Source organism: Trichosurus vulpecula, chromosome 2 (genome assembly GCF_011100635.1).
Source record: "Trichosurus vulpecula isolate mTriVul1 chromosome 2, mTriVul1.pri, whole genome shotgun sequence".
In the NCBI taxonomy this organism is placed as follows: Eukaryota; Metazoa; Chordata; class Mammalia; order Diprotodontia; family Phalangeridae; genus Trichosurus; species Trichosurus vulpecula.
Window position 1 is genome coordinate 193,926,179 of NC_050574.1, and position 22,139 is coordinate 193,948,317.

General features: G+C 35.9%; 1 protein-coding gene across 2 annotated transcripts in view; it reads left to right on the forward strand.

Moving 5' to 3' along the window:
* PDS5B (PDS5 cohesin associated factor B) overlaps positions 1-18,461 on the forward strand; it is a 166,220-nt gene extending 147,759 nt beyond the window's left edge. Inside the window, exons 31-35 of one of the 2 annotated variants that reach the window (XM_036743468.1) lie at positions 588-687; positions 5,146-5,585; positions 5,680-5,787; positions 8,340-8,481; positions 15,031-18,461. In XM_036743468.1, the coding sequence (XP_036599363.1) occupies positions 588-687; positions 5,146-5,585; positions 5,680-5,787; positions 8,340-8,481; positions 15,031-15,066 (826 nt within the window). In that variant the 3' untranslated portion in view covers positions 15,067-18,461. The remainder of the gene's footprint in view (positions 1-587; positions 688-5,145; positions 5,586-5,679; positions 5,788-8,339; positions 8,482-15,030) is intronic. The other variant, XM_036743469.1, reaches the window with a different exon arrangement.
* The last annotated feature ends 3,678 nt before the right edge of the window (positions 18,462-22,139 follow it).

Sequence of the window (22,139 nt, forward strand, 5' to 3'; positions counted from 1 at the left end):
ATGTTACTGTTTCCCCAACAGGCCACATTTGTATCTCTCCTTGAGCTTGGGTTCGTGCCACTTAGTACATACTTCACCATTTACAACTTTCCTCCACGTGTAGCAGTTTTGTGGTCCTAGGATCATAGAACCAAATCTGGAAGAGACCTGTGAGGCCTTTGAGGGAAGGGTTGTCTTATTTTTCTTTTATATTAATGTAGCATCTTACATGTACTAGATAATAGACGCTCAGTAAATATAATTGAGCTTCATGGTTCTGTTTGGTGAGACGTGGAAAGTCCCCATTTTCTTTCTGTCTCCACGTTTTCCTTTCTCCACATTTCTTTTCTTTCTCTATGTTTATATAGACAGTCTCTTAATTTCTTTAAAATTATTGATAACATTAAAATTTTAGCTCTAAAACAAAAGTACTGCAGCTTGTATTGAATGAGTTATGGAAGACTTAAATTATGCAGGTTCTAAAAGAATGAAAATCCTACAAAGGATTTATAGTCCCAGTTAGAGAGAGAGAGAATGTGTGTGTATGTGTAAAATATATAATGATAAATGTAATAATTGTAAATAATGATAAATATTTGTTTTGAAAGGCTTGACAGTTCTGAAATGGATCATAGTGAAAATGAAGATTTCTCAATGTCTTCACCTCTGCCAGGAAAAAAGAGTGACAAGAGAGACGACTCTGACCTTGTAAGAGTGAGATGTTGGGTTGTGTCTGATAATAATCATGTTATAAGACTGGTACTATGGTAGTAATTTTCAGTTTCATAAAGCTAGAATAAATCGGTTAATTTTTCTTTTTTTTTTCTCTTCCACTCTGAAGACTTGGGTTGTTTTTTTTTTTTTTAGTTTATTTTCATATTTCAAGTAACAAGTTTTTAAAATTAGTCTATCCCTCCCGCTACCCTCCTCTCCCACATTGAGCAAATATTAATAAAACAAACCCAAAACAAATCCCTCAGGACATAGTTCAGCAAAACAGATTCCCAAATTAGCCCTATCAGAAAACTCGTATCTTTCTGGGTTTTGACTTTATTGCGTCATTGTCATGAGATGAGTAGCATATTGCATCTTCTTTCTTGTGGGCTCATGTTTTATCATTGCAGAACTCTAAGTCAGAGTTCTAAGAATCAGAGCTGTAAAGTCTTTCAAAGTTGGTTTTCTCTACAATCATTGTATACTTTTTTTGTGGTTGTCATTCTGTATATTTTTGTCCTCGTTCTCCTCACTATACTTTTATCATTTCATGAACATTTTCCGGTTTCCTCTGAAATTATCCATATCATAATTTCTTATTGCACAGAAATATTTCATCATATTCACATACCACTGTTTAGCCATTTCCTAAATAGGACACCCACTTAGTTTCCAGTTTGGGGCTACTACAAAAATAGCCTCTATAAATTTCTTGGATGGCTTTCACAATTTTAATTCTCATGTTTAACAGTTGATTGTCCTTAATATAATGACTTAGGAATCCTACAGTATTATTAAATGTATTTACTCTTTTTTTGGTCATTCCAATGAATAAAATTTATTCCCTTTAGTTTAGTAACAGACTACTTTATAACATTATCAATAGTATTCTGCATTTTAAAAAATTGGCCGTGTAATACATTCTTAGATGATTTGATCCAAAAAGTCATCTAATGGCAGAAGATTTAAGATAATGACCTTGACAGCTTTAACATTTTGGAGATTTTATAAACATGGCATTTTATGTTCCAATATAGTAGACTATACAGGTTCCTTATAAAGTCATAGTTTGCTTCTTAAACTTTTAAATTTCAATAGTTTTGGTATGTATGTTTGTACGTATGATAGATACAATTTGAAAATGGCATTTAAAGGCAAATCTATTAAGAATTTTACAACACTTGAAGTAGCCAGCTCTACACTTTCATATGACCTCAGCATATATCATGACAAGAGTACTCACTTTGTTCTTCCAACCCCATGAAAAACTAATTGACATTCCTAGCTCCTTTGTTTCCCCAAAGCAAATGGCTTAATTGTGAATCAGTTACATGTTTACCATGACCCCAAAACAGGAATTCCAGTAGCAACTGTTAGGTGAACAAAGGGGATCCATATCTGCCATTCTTTTTTTAAAAAAAGAAAGGAGAAAGATAAAGAAGCTTGTGTTGCCGTAGCAGAGTGGCATGGAACACTATCCAAATAAAAAGAAGAAGATATAATGGATTTAATTGTTATTTTTGTGAACTCCTTTGAAGTGGTTGTCATATAATTACTATTTTCCTTTGCTCCTTCCCAGTCTCCCAGATCATGGTTTTCAGTAATGATATCGATTTAAAAAAAAAAAACCTTCATCAGTTAGCTATTAGATTTTTATTCATCATATCCTTGTGGTAATGGTGGGGAATTTTCTTCTCATAGCTTTTAAGAAATGTTACTCATTTATTAATAAGATTTAGTTTACAATGTCCATTTTTCATTTGTCACAGGAATCTGCACTGAGATAGACTATATACAATTTTGTAGTGTAGTTGTTCTAAACTTCTAAATACATAGTTTACAGTATTGTTTATAGGTTGTCTCCATCATCTATAACCCAACTCATTTAAATTTTAAAGTGAATAAAAACTTTATGAAAATCCGGTGTAGTGCTATAATCTAGCAAAAAATTAGGGGCTTAAGAACGATTCTGAGTTTATTACTTCTCCATTAGGTTGAGATTTTTTAGCTATTATAACTGATTTGATCAGCAGTACTTCAAAGCACAAAATAAGTTATTGTTTGTGGCCCTGTTTGATGACACACAGGTTCCATGTTAAAATAGTTGGTTTTGTGTGTTTTTTTCTAAATCTTTTACTGCATTCCAACTTACGTAAAATTGAAGTTTTCAGTTGACATCAGGGTTTTGTAGTTCACTGTTTTGCCCGTATTGCCTCTCTTGTCATCCCACTTTACTCTTTCTGATTTGTTTCCCCCCCTTTCTATTGAAACAATATTTGTAAGTTTTTATTTACTTAGAAACAATTTTATTCCCAAATGATTAAAAAAATTGGAAGAAGAAAGTGATTCTTTAATCCCAACCCATAAAATCATAGTGTCTGTGGATTGGAGGACACCTTAAGAAGTTATCTGGTCATATCTCCCACCTAACAGAAATCCCTTCTACAATATCCATGATCTAATTGTCTAATCTCTGCTTAAATCATTCTAGTGTGATAAGCTCCCTGCTTCATGTTGCAGTCAAGTCATTCCATTGCTTGCTTGTTTAATTATTATGAAGCTTTTCTTCTTCATAAGGAGTGAGAATTTGCTTCCTTTTGCTTTTACCTTTTGTAATTAATTTTGCCTTTTGGAGCAACTGAGGACAACCTTTTTCCATGAAAACTTTTCAACTCTTTGTACATTTCTAATACAAGTTGTTTGCAGATCCATTGGAGCCACTCTATGACCTGAGCCCATGTAGAATGAACTTGGTGTAATAAATAAATAACCAGAGGACCTTTTTGTAATTCATTCTCATTTAATATGTCCCCAGAGAGAGAGCATAATAGTTAAATTGTGTTATTTTGAGAATGCTAGAAGCATTAAGAAAAGTTGACTTTTGTTTGCAAACCATAAGCTACATGAATGCGTATTGAATAATTTTTAACCTGACTTAATTAAAAAGTGTTCAAAACTTAGATTAACCCCAACTCTCAGGAGGGCAGTTCACCTGTATGTTTTTTTCCTGCCTTAGATTTATGCCATATTTTCTTTTATCATTGCAATGAATATAAAAAGAATATTTGGTCAAACATAGACTCCTGAGAAATAGTGAGCTTAGGTTTCTCTTCTACAGTGAATGTGATGCCAGCTCCTCTTCCATTGCTATGCTAATAGTAATCGTGGAGGTAATGTGAATGTACAGTAGTTACTGATTTTTAAATATGCTTTCTCAGGGGACCTTAAATGTTATTGTCAATTTCTAATTGAGTAAGACTCCTTAAAACGGGGGCAGCTAGTTGGCGCAGTGAGTAGAGCACTGGCCCTGGAATCAGGAGGACCTGGTTCAAATCCAGCCTCAGACACTTGACCCACTTACTAGCTGTGCGACCTTGGGCAAGTCACTTAACCCAAATTGCCCTTCTTCCCCCCTCCAAAATAAAAACAAAATTATTTTAAAAGATTCCTTTAAACAGTAAATTTCTTAGTGGCTTGACATCTTAAGAAAATCTTTTCAGTCTCCATCTGCTGGTCAATGCTATAAATTCCAAATAAAGTAGCATTGTAATTTACTGTTAAATTTCATTAATTTTTATTGTAGTGGAAAGGAATATTATTTGTGTGACACAGAAGCACTTTTTTCATCTAAAATATTTTAATAAGTTTTTAATTCACCTACTACTTCCATCCCTTTGCATTCTTCATTTACAAAATGAAAGGAATCCTTTGAAATATTTACAGATTAATAATAATAATGCTTACGTGGAAATTACTTATGTCTTGACATATATGTAAAATTATCATTATTATTGACTAGAAGAACAGGTTCATTGAAGATTGCTGGATTAATTAATTAGAACTGATTAAACAGAGGCCATCTGGTATAGTGGCTTAGAGGACTGGTCTTAAGAGTCCAAAAGGCCCAGTCTCAAATCTTGCCTCTGATATATAGCTCTGTAACTGTGGGCAAGTGACTTAACATCTTAATGCCTCTGGCAACTCTCTAAGACTATAAGTTACAGAAAAGTTGCTCATCTGCACCAGTGGAAGGTTGTTATTAACCAAAATTCCCTATATATTCCTGGTCCATGCTCCTGTTCCCTCATTCTATTGTCTCTCTACCCTCCTCCCTGGCCTCCTAAAAAGAACCAATCTTCATACAAGAATAATTGAGTTGCTTAATCCAGAAATTCATTTTTTGTAAAATATCTCCTCTGCTTGGTTTTATATTGTAATAATTATTGTTATTCTGGGGTGTTTCCATTTAGGTACGTACCTTAAAATCAAGAATACTCCCTGGGAATTTTTTGATTCCATAAGAAATAACTAGTTATGCTTCTGTTGTATTTTAAACATATTCTTAGTTTCTTTTCTTCACAAACATTGGTAACTATTAATTTTCACTTGCTACATTTTTCACTGTATATGTAATTCTTTGCATTAAAGCAGTAATCTGATTTTGATTTTCAGTCTGAACTTGAGAAGCCAAGGAGTCGAAAGAAGACACCTGTTACAGATCCAGAAGAGAAGTTAGGTATGGATGACTTAACCAAATTAGTTCAGGAACAGAAACCAAAGGGGAGTCAACGAGGGAGGAAAAGAGGCACAGCCATGTCTGATTCTGATGAACAGCAGTGGCCAGAAGAGAAGAGGCTTAAAGAAGATCTCTTAGAAAATGAGGATGAACAGAATAGCCCTCCAAAAAAGGGCAGAAGAGGGCGACCCCCTAAAGCAATTGGTGGTAGCACCCCAAAAGAAGAGCCAGCAATTAAAACATCTAAGAGAGGAGGCAGGAAAAAACCTGGTCCCCCAGCAGCAGAGGAGGAGGAGGAAGAAGAGAGGCAGAGTGAAAACATGGAACAGAAACAAAAGGGCAGACAACACAGAACATCCAGAAGAGCACAACAGAGGTGGGTGTCTGTAACTGTTGACTGCTTATATTTTAGTTATGATATCATAAATCATAATTTGATGCTATCAAAATTTGGGTCTTCCCCAAAGCAGAACAGAATCTTCTGAAAGTAGTGCAGTTGAATCCACACAGTCCACACCACAGAAAAGACGAGGAAGACCACCAAAAACGCCACCACCATCACAACCCAAAAAAAATGTGTAAGTTGTGAATGCAATAATATTAAATTGCAAACAGATTTCAAATAACTTTATAAATTTTCATGATAGTATATCCATTGCTATATTTAAACCCACACATATTAATCAGCCCTATTATCCTTGGCAAAATAGAATTTTGTCAATCTTTAACTGGGTCATCAAGAGCCCAGTTAGCCCACTGGCACTACTTTAACATTTTAACAGGCTTGAAAATAAGTCTTTATAAATGCATGCTAAATGCTTCATTTACACTACACATGGAGACCCTGGTAACTGTGTAAGCTCTTTATGAGGGAAATGGTCACAACACTTTGGACCTATCCTTTTCTCTTTTCCTGCCATTTTTCTTTGCACTTCCCCTTTGTCTTTTTTTTAAAATTAACTCTTCCCATTTCAAGATTCATCATTGTGAACATATTGGAAAAAATACTCTTACTGAAAAATAGCATTCCTCTTTCTTAGATTACTATAGAAAATATTCACTTTCCTATAAATATTTTTCTGATGATTCATGTGGCTTATATTCGTTTTCAAATCACAAATACATACATATACAGGTACATATTTATCTGTATGTAGAAAGTTTTATATAATAGTACTGTTGGATCAACTTTCAAAACTTAAGTTTTAGTTCAGAATCATTGCTGCTAAAAAGAAGTATAGTTTCCTCCACTATTCTTTCTTCTGAATAATATTAATGAGAGAGATTCAGAATAAAATTAAGCATGTTAGTGAAATTCATTAATACTTTTATGTATATGTAACATAAATGATATTTTAGGTAGTTGTGTCAACACCTCAGTTTAAAGCATCTTTTCAGACATGCTGTTGCGTGCATGATTGGGTCAAACACCTATTTCTGCTAGATTCAAAGGAGGAGCAAAAACTGCAGATGGTCTTGTTCAAATTTGCATGCTTCCCTCATTCCCCTTTTTGCCAGCCAGCCCCTCTTTCCAGTGCGGGGAAAGAAAGCCATACAGGTGGGTATACTTTTTAGTGATCCAATGTGGAAGCTTAAAGTATAGAAAACCAATAATTTGTAATTAAAGAATCCTTAATGTTAAAAATTTGTAGATTAATTCTCTTACATGTTAATCAGGTGAGGAATAATTAGTGAGAATCAGAAAGCTATGAATTTTTAGAGGTCATAGAGTCTATTTCCTTTCTGATATTGAGTAGGATTGATTATACATTATTTCAAACCAAGTGAATATCCTACTTTAAGAAACATTCACTGGAGGCAATCCTGCAGCCAGCTGTGGTAGACTTTATTTCTAATCTTCAGTGCTTAGTTCTTAGATTTAGTGTAAATTGCATGTCATCATTGGCGGGGTTGTTCATCTTTCTTTGTTAATCTACCTAATTTGAAAAAGCATTTGAAGTTAAAAAATTATTTTTGGTTTACTGTTAATTAAGCAATATATGTTTTGAGGCTCTTGGAATAGTTTAGTTAGGACAGAGACTACCAAGAAATTTGATTCCATGTATTGTGGGAGTGCCCCATGCTCTTCTGAGAGTTTGAATACTTGCCTTGATCGAGTTAATGGCATCTGAAACAATGAAAAAATAGCTAGTTCCCACTTTTCAGTGAGCTATTAAATTGATGCTGTGATACACACACACACACACACACACACACACACACACACACACACATGCACGCGCACTCTCTCTCTCTCTCTCTCTCTCTCTCTTCAACTCTACTTATTTGATATTTTCCTATGGTGACACCAATTGTATTCAGACAGATGAAGACAACCGTCTGTATGTATATTCATTTCTCTTTACCATGTTCCCTTTAAAATGCAGTTTCCAAAAACATTTGATCAGAAAACCCTGGGACCATTTGACCTTGTCAGTAATTGATGAGTAGGACCGTTACATTTATTTCAACAAACATTTATTGAGCACATGAAATATGTAAGGCATTGAAGAAAATAAAGTTAAGGCTCTATCTCAGATCTTAGTAAACTTACATTTATAGCATTTTAGTTTTTCCTTGTAGCATTCCCGTGAGATATATGTACAAGATCATAGCATCATTAGTTTATAGCTTACAAATATTATAAACTCTCATTATAAACAGGCTCAGAGCACTGAAGTGACTTGCCCATAGTCACTAAGTAGTGGAGCCTGTACTTCAACCAGGTTTTTGACTTCCATAGTGCTCTGCTATTTCTGACTTATTGTTGTTGTACCCACATAATTTTTGTTCTATATCAGACTTCAGTGTCCTTGAAGTGTGGGGTGACACAGTCACCAGTAACAGTTGAAAGAACAAATATTATTTCAGTGGCTATAAATATATAAATTTTAGTAGTATTTGGCACATTTTTGTATCTGGGACAGCTGTTATTCTGCAGGATTAAAATACCACAGTTTTGGATTCAGAATAATAGAATAAATGCATTCAGTCTCATTTAAAGAATTGCTGATAAAAATGAGCAATGAAAAGCCATGTAATATTTGAAAGTGTTTTTTCTCTAATACTGAAGTGTGATGATTATATATAGCTCAATGAATTAATTTAATTTCTTATGTTTTGACTCTAGCCGCACTGGACGCTCCAAACAAGCCTCTAGTAAAGAAAATGAATCAAGTGAAGAAATGGATGTTTTTCAGAGTAGCTCTCCTGTCAATGATGACATTCCACAAGAAGAAATAATGGAAGAAGAGGAAGTTTCTACAATCACTGTATGTATTATAATTTCATGTGCCCATGCCTTTATTGGGATAAAGGGATTGAGAAGTAAAAATAATGAGAGTCTAGTCAAATCAATATAAAACTTTCCTTTGTGTACATCTAAGAATTGGATGTTCTTTTCTACTTTGTAGAGTGGATTAGTCAGCTAATCTTACTTGTACTTTAGTCTACCATTGGGTTTGGTTATTTAAATACTTTTAAGCATCTGTGATTTCACTGTTGTGGGAATTCCTTCCTTCAGTTCAGAATACACTTCAACTATACTTTAACAGAGAGTCTTCTGAAAGGCTCTCTCCAGTGCCGCCTTCTCGTATTTGCTCTATACTATCTCATTTGGAGAGCTTATCAGCTCCCGTGGGTTTATTTATCATCTCTGTGCAGATGATTTCCAGATCTATATATGTAACCCTAGTCTTTTTCTTGAGTTGCAATTATGCATCTTGAAACATATGTCTTATAAGCATCTTAAACTCAACCTTTCTAAAACAGAATTGATATATGTTTTCCTAAAAATCTTCTCCTTTCTAATTTTCCTCAGCTTCAAACCATCATCTTTCCAGTCATCTGGGCTCCCAGCTTCAGTGACACTCTTGATTCCTCTACTCCACATATCTAATCCATTTCCAAATCTGGTTTTTTCTGCCTTTACAACATCTCTTGCATACATCCCTTTCTCCCCGTGCAAATAGTCATGATTTTTAGTTCAGGCCATTGTCTCACTGTATTATGAAGGCAGAATTTATGATTTCAAAGAGAATCTCATATGTGCCTGAAAGGTTTGGAACTGCAGGATATAAGGAATTCTCTAGGCAGAAGGCAGGAGAACTAAAGCATGTATTTACACTCCACAGTAACAAGCCCACAAACCAGCATCCCCATTTTGATATTTTCATCAAAAGCTTCCAGGCCCAATAAGTCCACCTCACAAGAGTAACCAGCAGGCCACAGAGAAGCATGATGCTATAAAGCAAAATCGTGTACATGCTTCCCCTCTATGGTAAGAAGATTACCCACTGGCCTCCAGTCCTTGCTCAGCACTCCTCGCTCCACACGTGGGTCAGCTCTGCTACTGGCAGCGACTTCAGCTGTAGGCATCTCTGGCTCCAACCGGAAAAGGAAAGGGAAGCTTCAAGCCGTCTTCTCCCCTCTTATAGAGTTTTTGACATCATCCTGAATGACCAGGGCCGATTGGTTCTTGAGTTGGCCCCTTCCCCTAGGTTAACACCCAGTAGGGTGTGGCTCTGGAGTCAACACCTCCCCTCAGCCAGCCCCATGACTCATCACACAGGAAGTTCTCTGTTCCCAAGCATGGTCTCTGGCCTTCCTGCCCTGGAAGAGGAGCAGCAAGCCCGGCATCCAGCAAGGCCCAATGAGATAAACCGAGCCACCCAAAGAAAACAAAGGCCATTCTGGCCACACTTACCTAGATTATTTTAGCAACCTTTTAACTGGTCTTTGCCTCAGCTCCCTCCCAACACCAGCTGCAAAAATGATTTGTTTAGGTCTGACTATGTCATGCCTCTTCTTAGTGAGTTACAACAACTCCCTGTCTCATCCAGGATCAAATATGAAATCCTCTATTTGTATGTAAAGCTCTTCATAACTTGTCCCCTTCCTGTCTTTTCCAGTCTTTTGACCTCCTCCACCCACTCTATGATCCAGCCCCAGTGACCTTCTTTCAGTTCCTTGTATATGGCGCTACATCTCTTATAAGTGCCTTTGCATTGGCTGTTACTCATGCATGGAATGCTTTCTTTCCTCCCCTCTGCCTACTGGTTTCCCTAACTTCCATCAACCCTTAGCTAAAGAACCACCTTTTGCAAAAGGCCTTTCCTAGTTCCACGAGCTGCTATAACTTACTCCTGAAATTATTTACCTTCTCTCCACTCTGTATATCTTTTGTATGCATTTATTTACTTGTTGTTTTCTCCCATTATAAAGTATACTCCTTGAGGGCAGAGACTGTATTTAGCCTTTCTCTCTCTCTCTCTCTCTTTCTCTCTCTCTCTCTCTCTCTTTCTCTTTCTCTCTCGCACTTAATATGGTGCTTTACACGTAGTACTTTTCCTTTCTTGCCTGGTTACTTTAGACTGGCTTCTAAAGGTTCTCCAATCTCTCTAACTCTTTTGTAACATCATCTTCTGAAATTTTGTAGGAATAAAGTCAGGCTTACTGGCTTCTTCTCCTTCTTCTCCTTCTCCTTCTTCTCCTTCTTCTCCTTTTTCTTCTTCTCCTTCTTCTCCTTCACCAAGGCATTTGCCCTAAGTCCTGAAGTTTCTTTCTCGTTCTCTGTATTTAATTCATTATTGATAGTGGCTTGATAATAACATCTTACCAAATTTTGGGGGACCATAGAATGGAATTCTTCTGGATCAAGTAACCTAAACCTACTAAATCTACTAAATTCAAGTAAATATATTCATATGATCTTTATATTGACATTCAAGATATCTATGCATCTATAGATAGATATCTTAAATGCCGATTCCCTTTTATACACTAAAAATTGTTCTCTCTCTTTGTATCATATTCCTCACTATTTTTTCCTTTCCTCCAAACTCTGATGAAGAAGTGACCCTTCTTACTGATTCCATCTCTCTCTACATGTGCCCTTAATTTTATCCCCTCAGATATTCAGCAGATTTTCTCCACTATCATCTTTCTAATCTTTTTCTATCTGCTCTTCCTTTTCTACTGCCAATAAGCACTAACAAGTTTCCCCATCCTTAAAAACCTATCACTGGTATTTACCATCCCCTTAGCTCTTACGCTTGTAGCTCTTCCTTTCTCAGCCAAACTCCTAAAAAAATCTTTCTACATTTGGTTGCTTTTTCTTTTCTTTTCTTTTTTTTTTTTTACATTTTTTTGGGGCAGGGCAATTGGGGTTAAGTGACTTGCCCAAGGTCACACAGCTAGTAAATGTGTCAGGTGTCTGAGGTTGGATTTGAACTCAAGTCCTCCTGACTCCAGGGCCGGTGCTCTACTCTGCACTACCTAGCTGCCCTGGTTGCTTTTTCTTCCTTTCCTCTCATTCTTCCAAACCCTGTAGAATCTGGCTTCCAGCTTAATCCCTTAACTGAAATTGCTCTGTCTTGCTCTCTCTAACGTTACCAATGATCTCTTAATTACCCAATGTAGTGGCCTCTTCTTACTCTTTATCCTTGAACTCCTGCAGCATTTTACAGTGTTGGCCACCCTTTCTTCCTGGATCCTCTCCTCTGGCTTTTTGTGTTGCTCTTTCTCTTAGTTCCTATAACTATCTGACCTTTTTCAGTCTCACTGGCTAGATCACTATCTATTTCATGTTTCCAACTGTAGTTGTACTTTAAGGCTCTGTTCTAGTCCCTTTTCTCTGTATTTAGTGACCTCAGTTCCCATTTGTGGTACCCTTCCTCATCTTCCTCTCTTGGAATGCCTGGTTCGCTTCTAGACTCAGTTAAACTTCACCTTCTATATTAGGCCTTTAGTGGCTTCTCTGCCAAAATTATCTTGTTTCTGTTTTATGTGAATTTTTTTTACAGACCTGTAGATGAATATGTTGTTTCTTATGTTAGACTATAAGCTACTTGCATAGACTTTCACTTTTGTCTTTAGTGCTTCACAAATGCTTGTTGATTGATTAGCTGAAAAAACAGAAACAAAATAACAATTGAAAAACTTTGCTTTATCTTTTTTGTCATCCACTCAACAGCATTCCTTTCCCAGCTTTGATCTTCCTCTTTCCCCTACAGAGCTTTTAACAACCTTTTTGTTCCTAACTCTCCTTGAGCTAGAACACTCAACATGTTTATCCTCTGTCACTTGCTGTTGTTTCCATCTTCTCTACATGTGTTTTAAGAATCTAAGCTGGCTTACGTGCTCCTTGTGCATTTCTGTTGGCTTCTTCTGACAAGCCTTGTTTTTCTTCACCATCAACATTGTTTCTTTGTGTCTTCAGAATTTCATTCTTTCTCATTCTTCCCAGGCTGATTTCTCCTTTAGAAATTTAGTCCAAGAATCCCGTTAATATTTTCTCTGAACCTTTCGAAATCTATTCTAAAAGAAGATTCTTAGATTTCCTCTCCTCTCTCATAAACTCTAATTTGTATTGGTCACTTCTGCACAGTATTCCCATCATTTCCATCCATACAGCTAGTTCCTCCCAGTTTGTAAGAATCAGGCCCAGAGTAGAATTTCCCCCTGTTAAAATATGAAAATATCATTAGAGCAGTTCAAGAAATTACTAGCTCCTCTCTTTTTGGAAGAGAGAGTGAACTTTAGCAGATGACGCTTAAGGTCTTAATGCAGTTAGTCATAAGCAAGATTTTTTTGCTATCTATTATAAATAGAGGCATAACAATAATTATCGTCCTCGAAAATGAAGAACTTATGAGCAATTAACTGATTAGACTCCTGCCCTGTTTATACTCCTGTTGGCATTTTTAATTTTTAAAAACTAATCTAGTTCACATATTACCAGTTACCTGTTGGATGTTTTCACCTGGGTGAATTATAGCCATCCTCAATTCAACGTGTCCAAAACAGAAGTCGTCCTCAAATCCATTTCTCCTACACATTTTCCTATTTCTGTTTAAAACACCAGCATCCTTTCCAGTGTCCCACCACAACCCAGGTATAAACATTGAGTCTTTCTCTTCTTCCCACATCCTATAGGCTGCCAAATCTTGTCAGTTCTAATTTCATAACATCTTTCTCCTCTTCACTCAAACAACCATACCTATTGTTCAGGCCCCTCACTATCTCTCCCCTGGATTCTTGCAGTAGTCTCCCTTCTGATCCCTACTCCCCACCTTCCACTCTTCCCACCCCCCATCTCCCAGTCCATCAGTCATAGAGTTCTCAAATTAATAGGCTAAAAGAATAGATCTGATTGTTTTATTCCCTATTGCCTGTAGAACAGGGTTTAATTTTTTTTTTAACCTTTTTTGTGTTTTGATCCTCTTTGGCAGTATGGTGAAGCCTGTGGATCTCTTCTCAGAATGTTTTGATTTTTTTTAGTTAATAATTGAAGGAAATGCCCAATTTCAGTTAGAGACTAATGAAAATAAAGATGTAATTTTTTTTTCCCCATCCAAGTTCACAACATTCTTACCCCCCCATCCCTGGGCCTCCCCCAGGAAATCTATCTGTGGACTTCTTGCCTGCTCTGTGGTCCCCAGATTATGAACCTTTGTTCTAGGATAAAACCGATGATCCTTAACTTGGCTTTAAAAACCCTGCATAATAATGCTCCCATCTACATTGCCAGTTTTATATTATATAACTTGCTTGTAGCTACTCTTTATTTCATTTGAATTGGTCTGCTAGCTATTACCCCTACACAGCATTATATATCTCACTTCTGTGCCTTGGTACCAGAGGTTTCCCCATGTCTTCAGTGCAATCCTTCTCCATCTCTGCGTAACAGAACATCCAGATTCCTTCAAAGCACAGCTTGGGTCCTTTCTACTACAATAGGCCTTTCCATGTGTTCTCTCGTTAGTGTTCTGTCATTCTTGAACTTACTATGTATTACTTCGTGTTTTAGCCATTCAGAGGCACATTCAAATAGTAGAATTGAATGCAGATACTGGATGAGATTTTGAGGGGGAGGTCTCTATAACCCCAGGGTCTTGTACATCAGCAGGTCTCTAATTACTTCAAAATAAATAAATAAAAACCCTGTAGATTCGAATTGAACTTAATTTTTGTCTTTCAAAACTAATTTTGCACATGAATTTCAAACAAAGGAACCACATTTAGTTTATTTTCATATGACAGATATTTGGCCATCACAGAGGCTTATATCATCTATACTGGAAGTATAAACCAATAAAGATGACTCTGATTAGTGAATTTGTTCATTGTTCTTTGCTGCAGACATTAGTTTTTATTCTTATGGCAGTCATGTCATCAAACAACATGTATTTCTTCTTGTTTCTGGAAAAATTGTATTTTTACTAGGACTCTTTTGGTGGAGGTACTAAAGTTAAGGAATCATATAGTGTTTCAAAGTCCTAAATGTGCTTGGGGCTAATTTTAAATGGTAAGGATAATGAAGGAAGTGGATATGATAGCAGTAAGTGAAAGAATGGAATGGAAAAGTATTTATCAGGTGCTTAAAACACTTGCTGAGCTCTGAGATATAAACAGAAAAGCTCATGTTCTAATTTGGGGAGACAACATATAGAGGGAAATTTAATTTATAGGGTGGATGGAACAGCTTAATGGTCTTGACTTTTGAGGGTGTAGTAACAGGGCAGATGGTGAAACCTAGAGCTGTTTACGATATGAAACATCCAAAGCTATCCTAGAGCCAAGATCTTGGAGGTGCCTAGACCCACATCCATTGGGAAAGGGGCATTATGTTGGAATCACAGGATGGGCACTGCCCTCTAACTCTAGTGGTAGTAATCTGGGCTGCCATGGGTCAGATTGGGGCCAAAATAGGATTCAGCAAGCAAGAATAAAGGAGTTTAAAATGAAACATCCATAATGCTAGTTATGGCTTAATTTTCAAAATGTGAACCTGTTTTAAAACTTTCAATTAATTTTAATAGGTACGACGGCGAACCTCTAAAAGGGAAAGACGATGAACCACCATAATTAAAAGCTTCCTAAGTGAAATTTTTGAGGAATTCATTTTTTGTCGAGTTTAAGGCTTAATTAAGCCGTTGATGTACATCGGGATTGTTGAAGAAAGGAAGATTGAACCTTGCTTTTACTGCCCCACGCAATTGCAGTTCCTCAATCACAAGCTTTAGCCACACACAATGATATTGACTGGGTTTTTGTGAAAGTGTAATGTGCGTTGGCTATGTAGACATGAACTAAAGAGAAACTTGTAAATATATCTTTTTTTTTTTTAATGTTTCTGACTTCTAAAGTGCTTGTATAGCTTTTATTTGCGGCTTTAAAAACTGACAGTTATCCAACTGTTTATTGGATCTACAATTCACTATATGGATATGAAAACCATTCGTTAGAATAGATCTTAAGCAGTGTCTGTCAGTGTTTGTATTTGTACTCGGCATTTTACTGTGAAAAAAAATCAGTTTTGACAAATAGTGTCATTTTCATGCCACTGTTTGTTGGAAAGTTGAATAGTCTTTTTCCTTTTGTGTATCTAATCTAGTGTTCATACTTCTGGGCACCTTTTACTCTTTTAGAGGTGCTAAATTGCTCTGCCATTACAGCTGAATGATGTCTAATAGGATGATGATACAACAGGTGCAAATTGTGAAATAGTACTTAAGTTGTTTGAATTTACACCTCAGTATTGGTGCCAGAATATTCTGGTCTTTTGTGGCATTGAACATTTGATGGGGGGGAAAAAGAGAGATTTAAAATATTTTAATTTTAAAGTGTGTGCTGTTAAATAATGTACTGAATTCCTTACCCATTTATCCCCTTTCAGTTTTTATTAATCTACTGTATCAATAAAATTCTGTAACTGAGTAAGTTTTTAATAGTCTAGTATGTTAATGTGTGTAGATATTTCCTCATGAACATTATGTTCACAGAATGAAAATTATTATAATATGAAATCTGATATAAACATTAGCGAAATTACAGTTCTTAATACAATGTAAAGTTAATCAGAAAGAAAAAAATTTTATTGATGCAGTGTGTCTTTATAAAGCTGTTCTTGAAAGCCAAGTGTTTTGTATTTTATAGTGAGTTGCATGTTTATGGGAAAAATGTGCTAAAAATGGGATGTAATCTTTTCTGGAAATTCGTATCTAGCAGTAGTATATGATTGCCTCATAATAACAGAATTTTCCACCAAGAGTTTATTATTGTACTTCATTTTTTGTGAACCAAATTTTTTTTTTTTTGGTATCTGGAGCTTACATTTTTATTGACTTAGCAGCTATAGATTTTGCAATCTTACAAGATCTGTTTGGAATTCCTTTGGGGGGAATAGGGGAACTACCATTACGTTACACTTAGAGTAGTTTAATTTTTTTTTATTTACTGTAATCTGCAAAAACAGAAATGAATTACTCAACAGTATCCTTTATACAGTTTTATGAACTGTATCTTTGAACCAAAATGTATAGGTTTAATACTTTTATGTTTAGCTAGACTCATTTTATTATTTCAGATGCTGTTCTTTTGTTTCTTTGCAGTTGACATGAAAAAAAATCAATATCTAACTTATTAAATTTTATCTCACTGAAAAATGAAGCATTTTTGTGTAACCTACCAATGTTTTTGTTGTATTTCCAAGATAGGTTATAACAGATGATGATGTAATAAAGAGGACATTTTTGTTAGAAAATGTCTTTTTACCATTTTCCAATGTATATATCATAAATGATTTGATTTTCTTGTAAATATTTCTTTATGCCAATGGAGCAGTCAAACTTTCATTTTTTTAATATAGGAAATTGTGTTTAACAACCTTTCTCAACATTTAGCTATTCTTCATTTTATACCCGTAATGGCACCGCTGATTATGGGGAGACTGCTGTATACTAGGGCAGCTAATGTTGAGTTAAAAGGTACATTGGTTGTGAAATTTTCATTAGCAAAATTCTTCTAAATAGGCTACTTCTGTTTGAGCAGTGCAAATGCAAGTTTTTCATCTATAAAATAAAGAATAAAAGCTAGCTTTATATTTTCTTCATTGACTTGATTGCACTGAAAATATTTATGGTGAATGTATCTTTGAAAGCATTTTATAAAAAAAATAAGAGAAACAGCTTAAAACTGCTTGTGAATTATCAAAAGTTTATTTGCATGATCACAGTTAACCAAATTTCATCAAACGTTAATAATGTACACCAGGTCATAATGATGTTATAATGCAAATTCTGTTCATATTTAATCCTAGTTTGTCTGTTCATTTCTTGAATGAGATTGTATAATATTCATTATTTGCTGGGCAAATAGGTGCAGTGATGATATGAAGTTCTCCTGATGTTCTGTGAATCTCCATCTTAGGTGATTATCCTTATCGTCTTAAAAATTTGTATTTCATGTGCTGACATTTTTTAGGCTTGTCTATAAATAGTAGAGCAAAAATAACTGTATAAAAACATACATTTCTAATAGCATATTTTTCTTTAATTATAATGAAAATACATACTGTAATACATTTTAAAGAAAAATATAATTGCACTCATAATTATTTGCAATATACTATTCTGAGGATATTATAGTTAGGCTATCTTACTGCAACCTATAGCACCATTGCATCTAATTTTCATTACAATTAATTGGGCATGGTATAAATTAGAAAAGTGGCAGTAAGGTTTTTTCCAGGTGGTAAAGGATAAATTACATTCACTACCATGTAAGTATGATTTTTGAGATTTTTTTTTCCCTACTAAAAGAATATCAGATACCTAGGATCAGATACCTAGTAAGTTTTTGAAATAGTAATTTTAAATTAAGATATAATAAACTACTTGTTTTAACTAGGAAGGAACAAAATATCTTCCATGTCACTTTAGTGATTAGATAAGTGTGAAATCAGTTTTCAAGCATAGCTTTTGATCTTTATGTTTTAATGCCCCAACAGACATCCGTTTTTCTCTGAATGGGAATATTGGTGATCTCTAAGTTTAGAGACTTATATTTACATAATGAAGAAAAGGTATATATCTCCAATGATGCTGGGGGGGTTTTGGTCCAGATTTGCCATTCAGAGTCTTGACTAACAGGTACCAGTTGCAGCTAAGAAATTGTAAAACCCAAGGGAATTAATCTGCTTTATATTTTTTTATGGAAGTGACAAGTCTCTTGCATAAGTAATATTGGAAACAAATAACTGCTGGTGGCAACTTTTTGTAGATTTTTCAGAGGATGCATCATATGTTCATTGCCTACAGTCTTAGCACCTGTTTATCAGTGTTTTGTGTACTGGGAATGTGGGGTGGGATGCAGCTCATTCTATTTGGATTCCTGTTCTTTGTGTGTCTACAAATGCTTGAAGGAGGGTGACTTACTTTTTCCCCAAATAAAAAATTGGGTAATTCATAAATTCATCTAGCATTTCAGAATTTGAGAGTATACATTAATAAGAAATTTTTTTTGATATACTAACACCTTAAATTCCTGTTTGGGGAATAAGTTTTTATTGTCAAATTCCAGGTTAACCCATTTCACACTGTGAAACTATCCTGGGGCAAAAATACCCCTGCCTAACGATAAAGGAATCTATTTATCTATGCCTTTGGAATTTCTTTCAAGGGCATACAAATATTATTTAATCTTAACATATTTTAGGAATCAGCATGTCCCCAGGCCAACAATCTTTTGTCCAGTAAAAATTATCACTGATGGTCTGGTAAATCAAGAATAAACATAAAGGGGAAAATGAAGTCCTTCTTCCCAGAAAACTTTACATCAGTAGAAAATTTTAGAGGTCCATAAGAAATGTCAGACATATTTGGAATAGTGAAATTTGGTTAGAAAGGCTCTGAAAAACATTAGGGTAATTGGAAAGTACTCATTAATTAACTTTAAATCAACATTAAAAAAAAACAACTAGAACTGCCTTTGGATCTTTTACCACAGTCCAAATTATCTTTTCTGTTCAAATAAATATAGAACTATAAAGCAAAAAGCTCAAGCAGTTTGAAGTGCATCAATTGTAACCTGCTTAAGGCTAACCTATCTCCTAGATAACAAATTTCATTGTACCAAGACCTTAAACAGTCTTTCTCTGACTTATGTCCTTGTAAATCTGTTTTAAAAGTTCTCTGATTACTTTTGAAGATTTTTTTTTCCCTTATTCAGAAGACCAGACAGAGGTTTTGACCACAGAGCCTTAGGATTTCTGAATTTGGCCTTCACCTCTCCCTATCTCACTCCTCACTCCATCAGCCCAGCTTTTTGTATAATGGTTCACTGCCGTGCAGAAGCACTTCAAACAGTGGCTGTTGCTGAAGGTTCTGCTAATAGGTCACTAGGAAATACTATCTAATGTTTTGTAAATCCTTCTTGTTAAGTCTCAGAAGTGAGTTATGAAAGTCAACAATATATACATTTTGATCAAAGGTCTGTAATTACTATCATAAAAATTGTACCATGCATGTATACATTGCATATAACTAGTATGTGTAAAGTTTTCATTTAGTTTTCATCACAAGCTATATCCCAATTTTAAAACATTTAGATGAGATCAATTTCTTTGCAGTGGACCTTTCCAAATACTTGAAAAAGTTGTGCCTGTCTGTCATGATCTCCCTCTTCTCCTCAACTCTGTACTCCAAATGTCCTCGTTCTGTCCTTTTCCCTAGTCTCAGAATAGGTGACCCTTTTTGCAAATGCCAGTTGCTCTCCTTGTATTCTTGCTCCCAGGAGCTTGCTTCTGCAATTACCTTTCAATTCTAATTTTCATTCTCTCCTTTATACTTAGAAATATTCCTAGATCTCCATTCTTTAAAAACAAAAACATAACCAAAAAAACCCTTCACTTCATTCAGCCTTCAAAGGGGAGTTGATGAAGTGAAAATAGAGTTCTGGAGAGAGACGGGGCTGGATTGAGAGAGCAGAGAGTCATCTGCATAGAAATAATGGGGAACCTACAGGTATAAATGACATCACCAAAAGAGGCTTGAAAACAGAAGAGACCAGGAAGAGCCCCGATGCAGCCATTTCCTCAAACTATCTTTTAATACATATTTACAGGCATTTCTTAGCTCTCCCTCTGCCTACCCCTCATTTAACAATTTTTAAAACTGAAAAATCTTTTATGAATACACATGGTGCAGCCAAGCAAATTCCTGGCTTTGGCCAAATAACTAAAATATATGTTTCATTCTGCATTTTAAATCCCATTACCTCACTAGAAGGAGGTTGATAATGTGTTTTCTCTTCAGTTCTTAGGCCTGTTGTTTATCATTGTATCGATCAGAGTTCTAAAGACTTCCAAAGTTGTTTTTCTAATATAATGTCATTGCATAAATTTTCCTAGTTCTTAAACTGCCTCAGTTCATAGAGGTCTTTGCAATTTACTTTGAAACTACATCAGAGGTAGGGGATCTGCCACCTCAAGGCCACGTGTGGCCCTCTAGGCCCTCAAATGCAGCCCTCTGGCTCAATCCAAACTTCACAGAACAAATTCCCTTGATAAAAGGATTTGTTCTGTAAAAGCCCTCACCCAAGGACCCTTGATTTATATACATCCACACGTACATACATACATCTGTCTACCTATCTACACACGTAAACATATAACCCAATAGGCAAGTGCCCCATTGCAAAATCTAATGACCCCTCGATCCTTATCCTGATTGACCTCTCTGTAGCATTTGGCACTGTTGAACATTCCTCTTAGAGCCTCTCTCCCTGTGTGTCCCTGCTCTTCTGGTTTCTTCTCAGTTTCTTTGGCTCAGTTGGCAACTGTTTTGCTCCTTACCTTTGGTTCCTATTATTTCTAAGCAGGTGATTCCCAGATAGCTCTATCTAGCCCCACAGTGTATCTCTTGAACTCCTTTTATTACCTATTGGACATCCGAAACTGAGGGAGGTTCCATAAGTATCTTAAAATCAGCATTTCCAAAACAACTCATTTCTTCCCAAATCATCCCTTCTTCCTAATTTCTGTTTCTGTTGAGAACTCCGTCATCCTTCTACTCACTCTCTCCCTCACCAATCCTATGTCTCTCACATTTTTACCATCCTCTCGTCTTAGGCAGCCTCATCATTACTGGCCTATTGCAACAGCTTCATTGCTCTCCCTGCCTAAGGTCCTTTCCCATCTTCATTCCATCCTCCACACAGCTAAGAAGTTAATATTTCTAAAGCATTAGCTACATCACTTCTCTGCTCACTAAGCTCAGGTAGGAGGGAGGTCTTTGCCTATAGAATATAATAAAAATTATTCTCTGACACTTTCAAAGTCCTTTGCAATCTGACTTCAGCATGTCTTTCCAGGCTTATTCCACATTACTTTCCTTCGTGTGTTCCATATAGCCGCAGCCCTACTTGCTGATCCCCATACATACTTTGCATGAGTTCACTCCGATGCCTGACGTGCCCTTCCTCCCCTCCACACAATCTCTAGCGTCCTTCAAAGCTCAGTTCAAGTGCTGTCAATCCTGATTTCCCCACAGGCTCATTCCATTCCCTGGAAACTGCATTGGTTATCTTTATCATTTAATTTCCTCTGCATTGTTTTCTTCAATACAATGTAAGCTCCTTGAGGTTAAGGTCTTTCATTTTTGTCTTTGTATCCCTAGAACTTAGCATGGTGCCTGACACAGAGTAGGCATTTAATAATTTAATAAATGATACTAGCAGCAATAGAGTGTTACTGAAGATTCTCAAAGAGAAAGGTAATGTGGTCAGGTTTACTTTTGGGGAAGTTTATTTTAGCTACTATATGAAGAATGGGGGACATAGGAGAAAGCTTGGAAGTTGAGAAACCAGTTAGGAAGCTTTTGCAAGTCCAAGCAAGAGGTTAATGAAGGCCTGATTTGGATGGTAGCTGTGTGAATGGAGAGAAGGGGATGGATGTGAGACATATTGTAGAAGTAGAATTGACAAGGTTTACTATATTTGGGGGTTGAAAAAAAAAAGTTTTAGAATGGCTCCTTAGGCTGCTTCTTGGAGGCAGCTAGATGGTGCAGTGGATAGAGCTCAGGTCCTGGGGTCAGGAAGAGGACTTCAAAATTGGCCTCAGACATTTATGACCTGTGTGACCCAGGGCAAG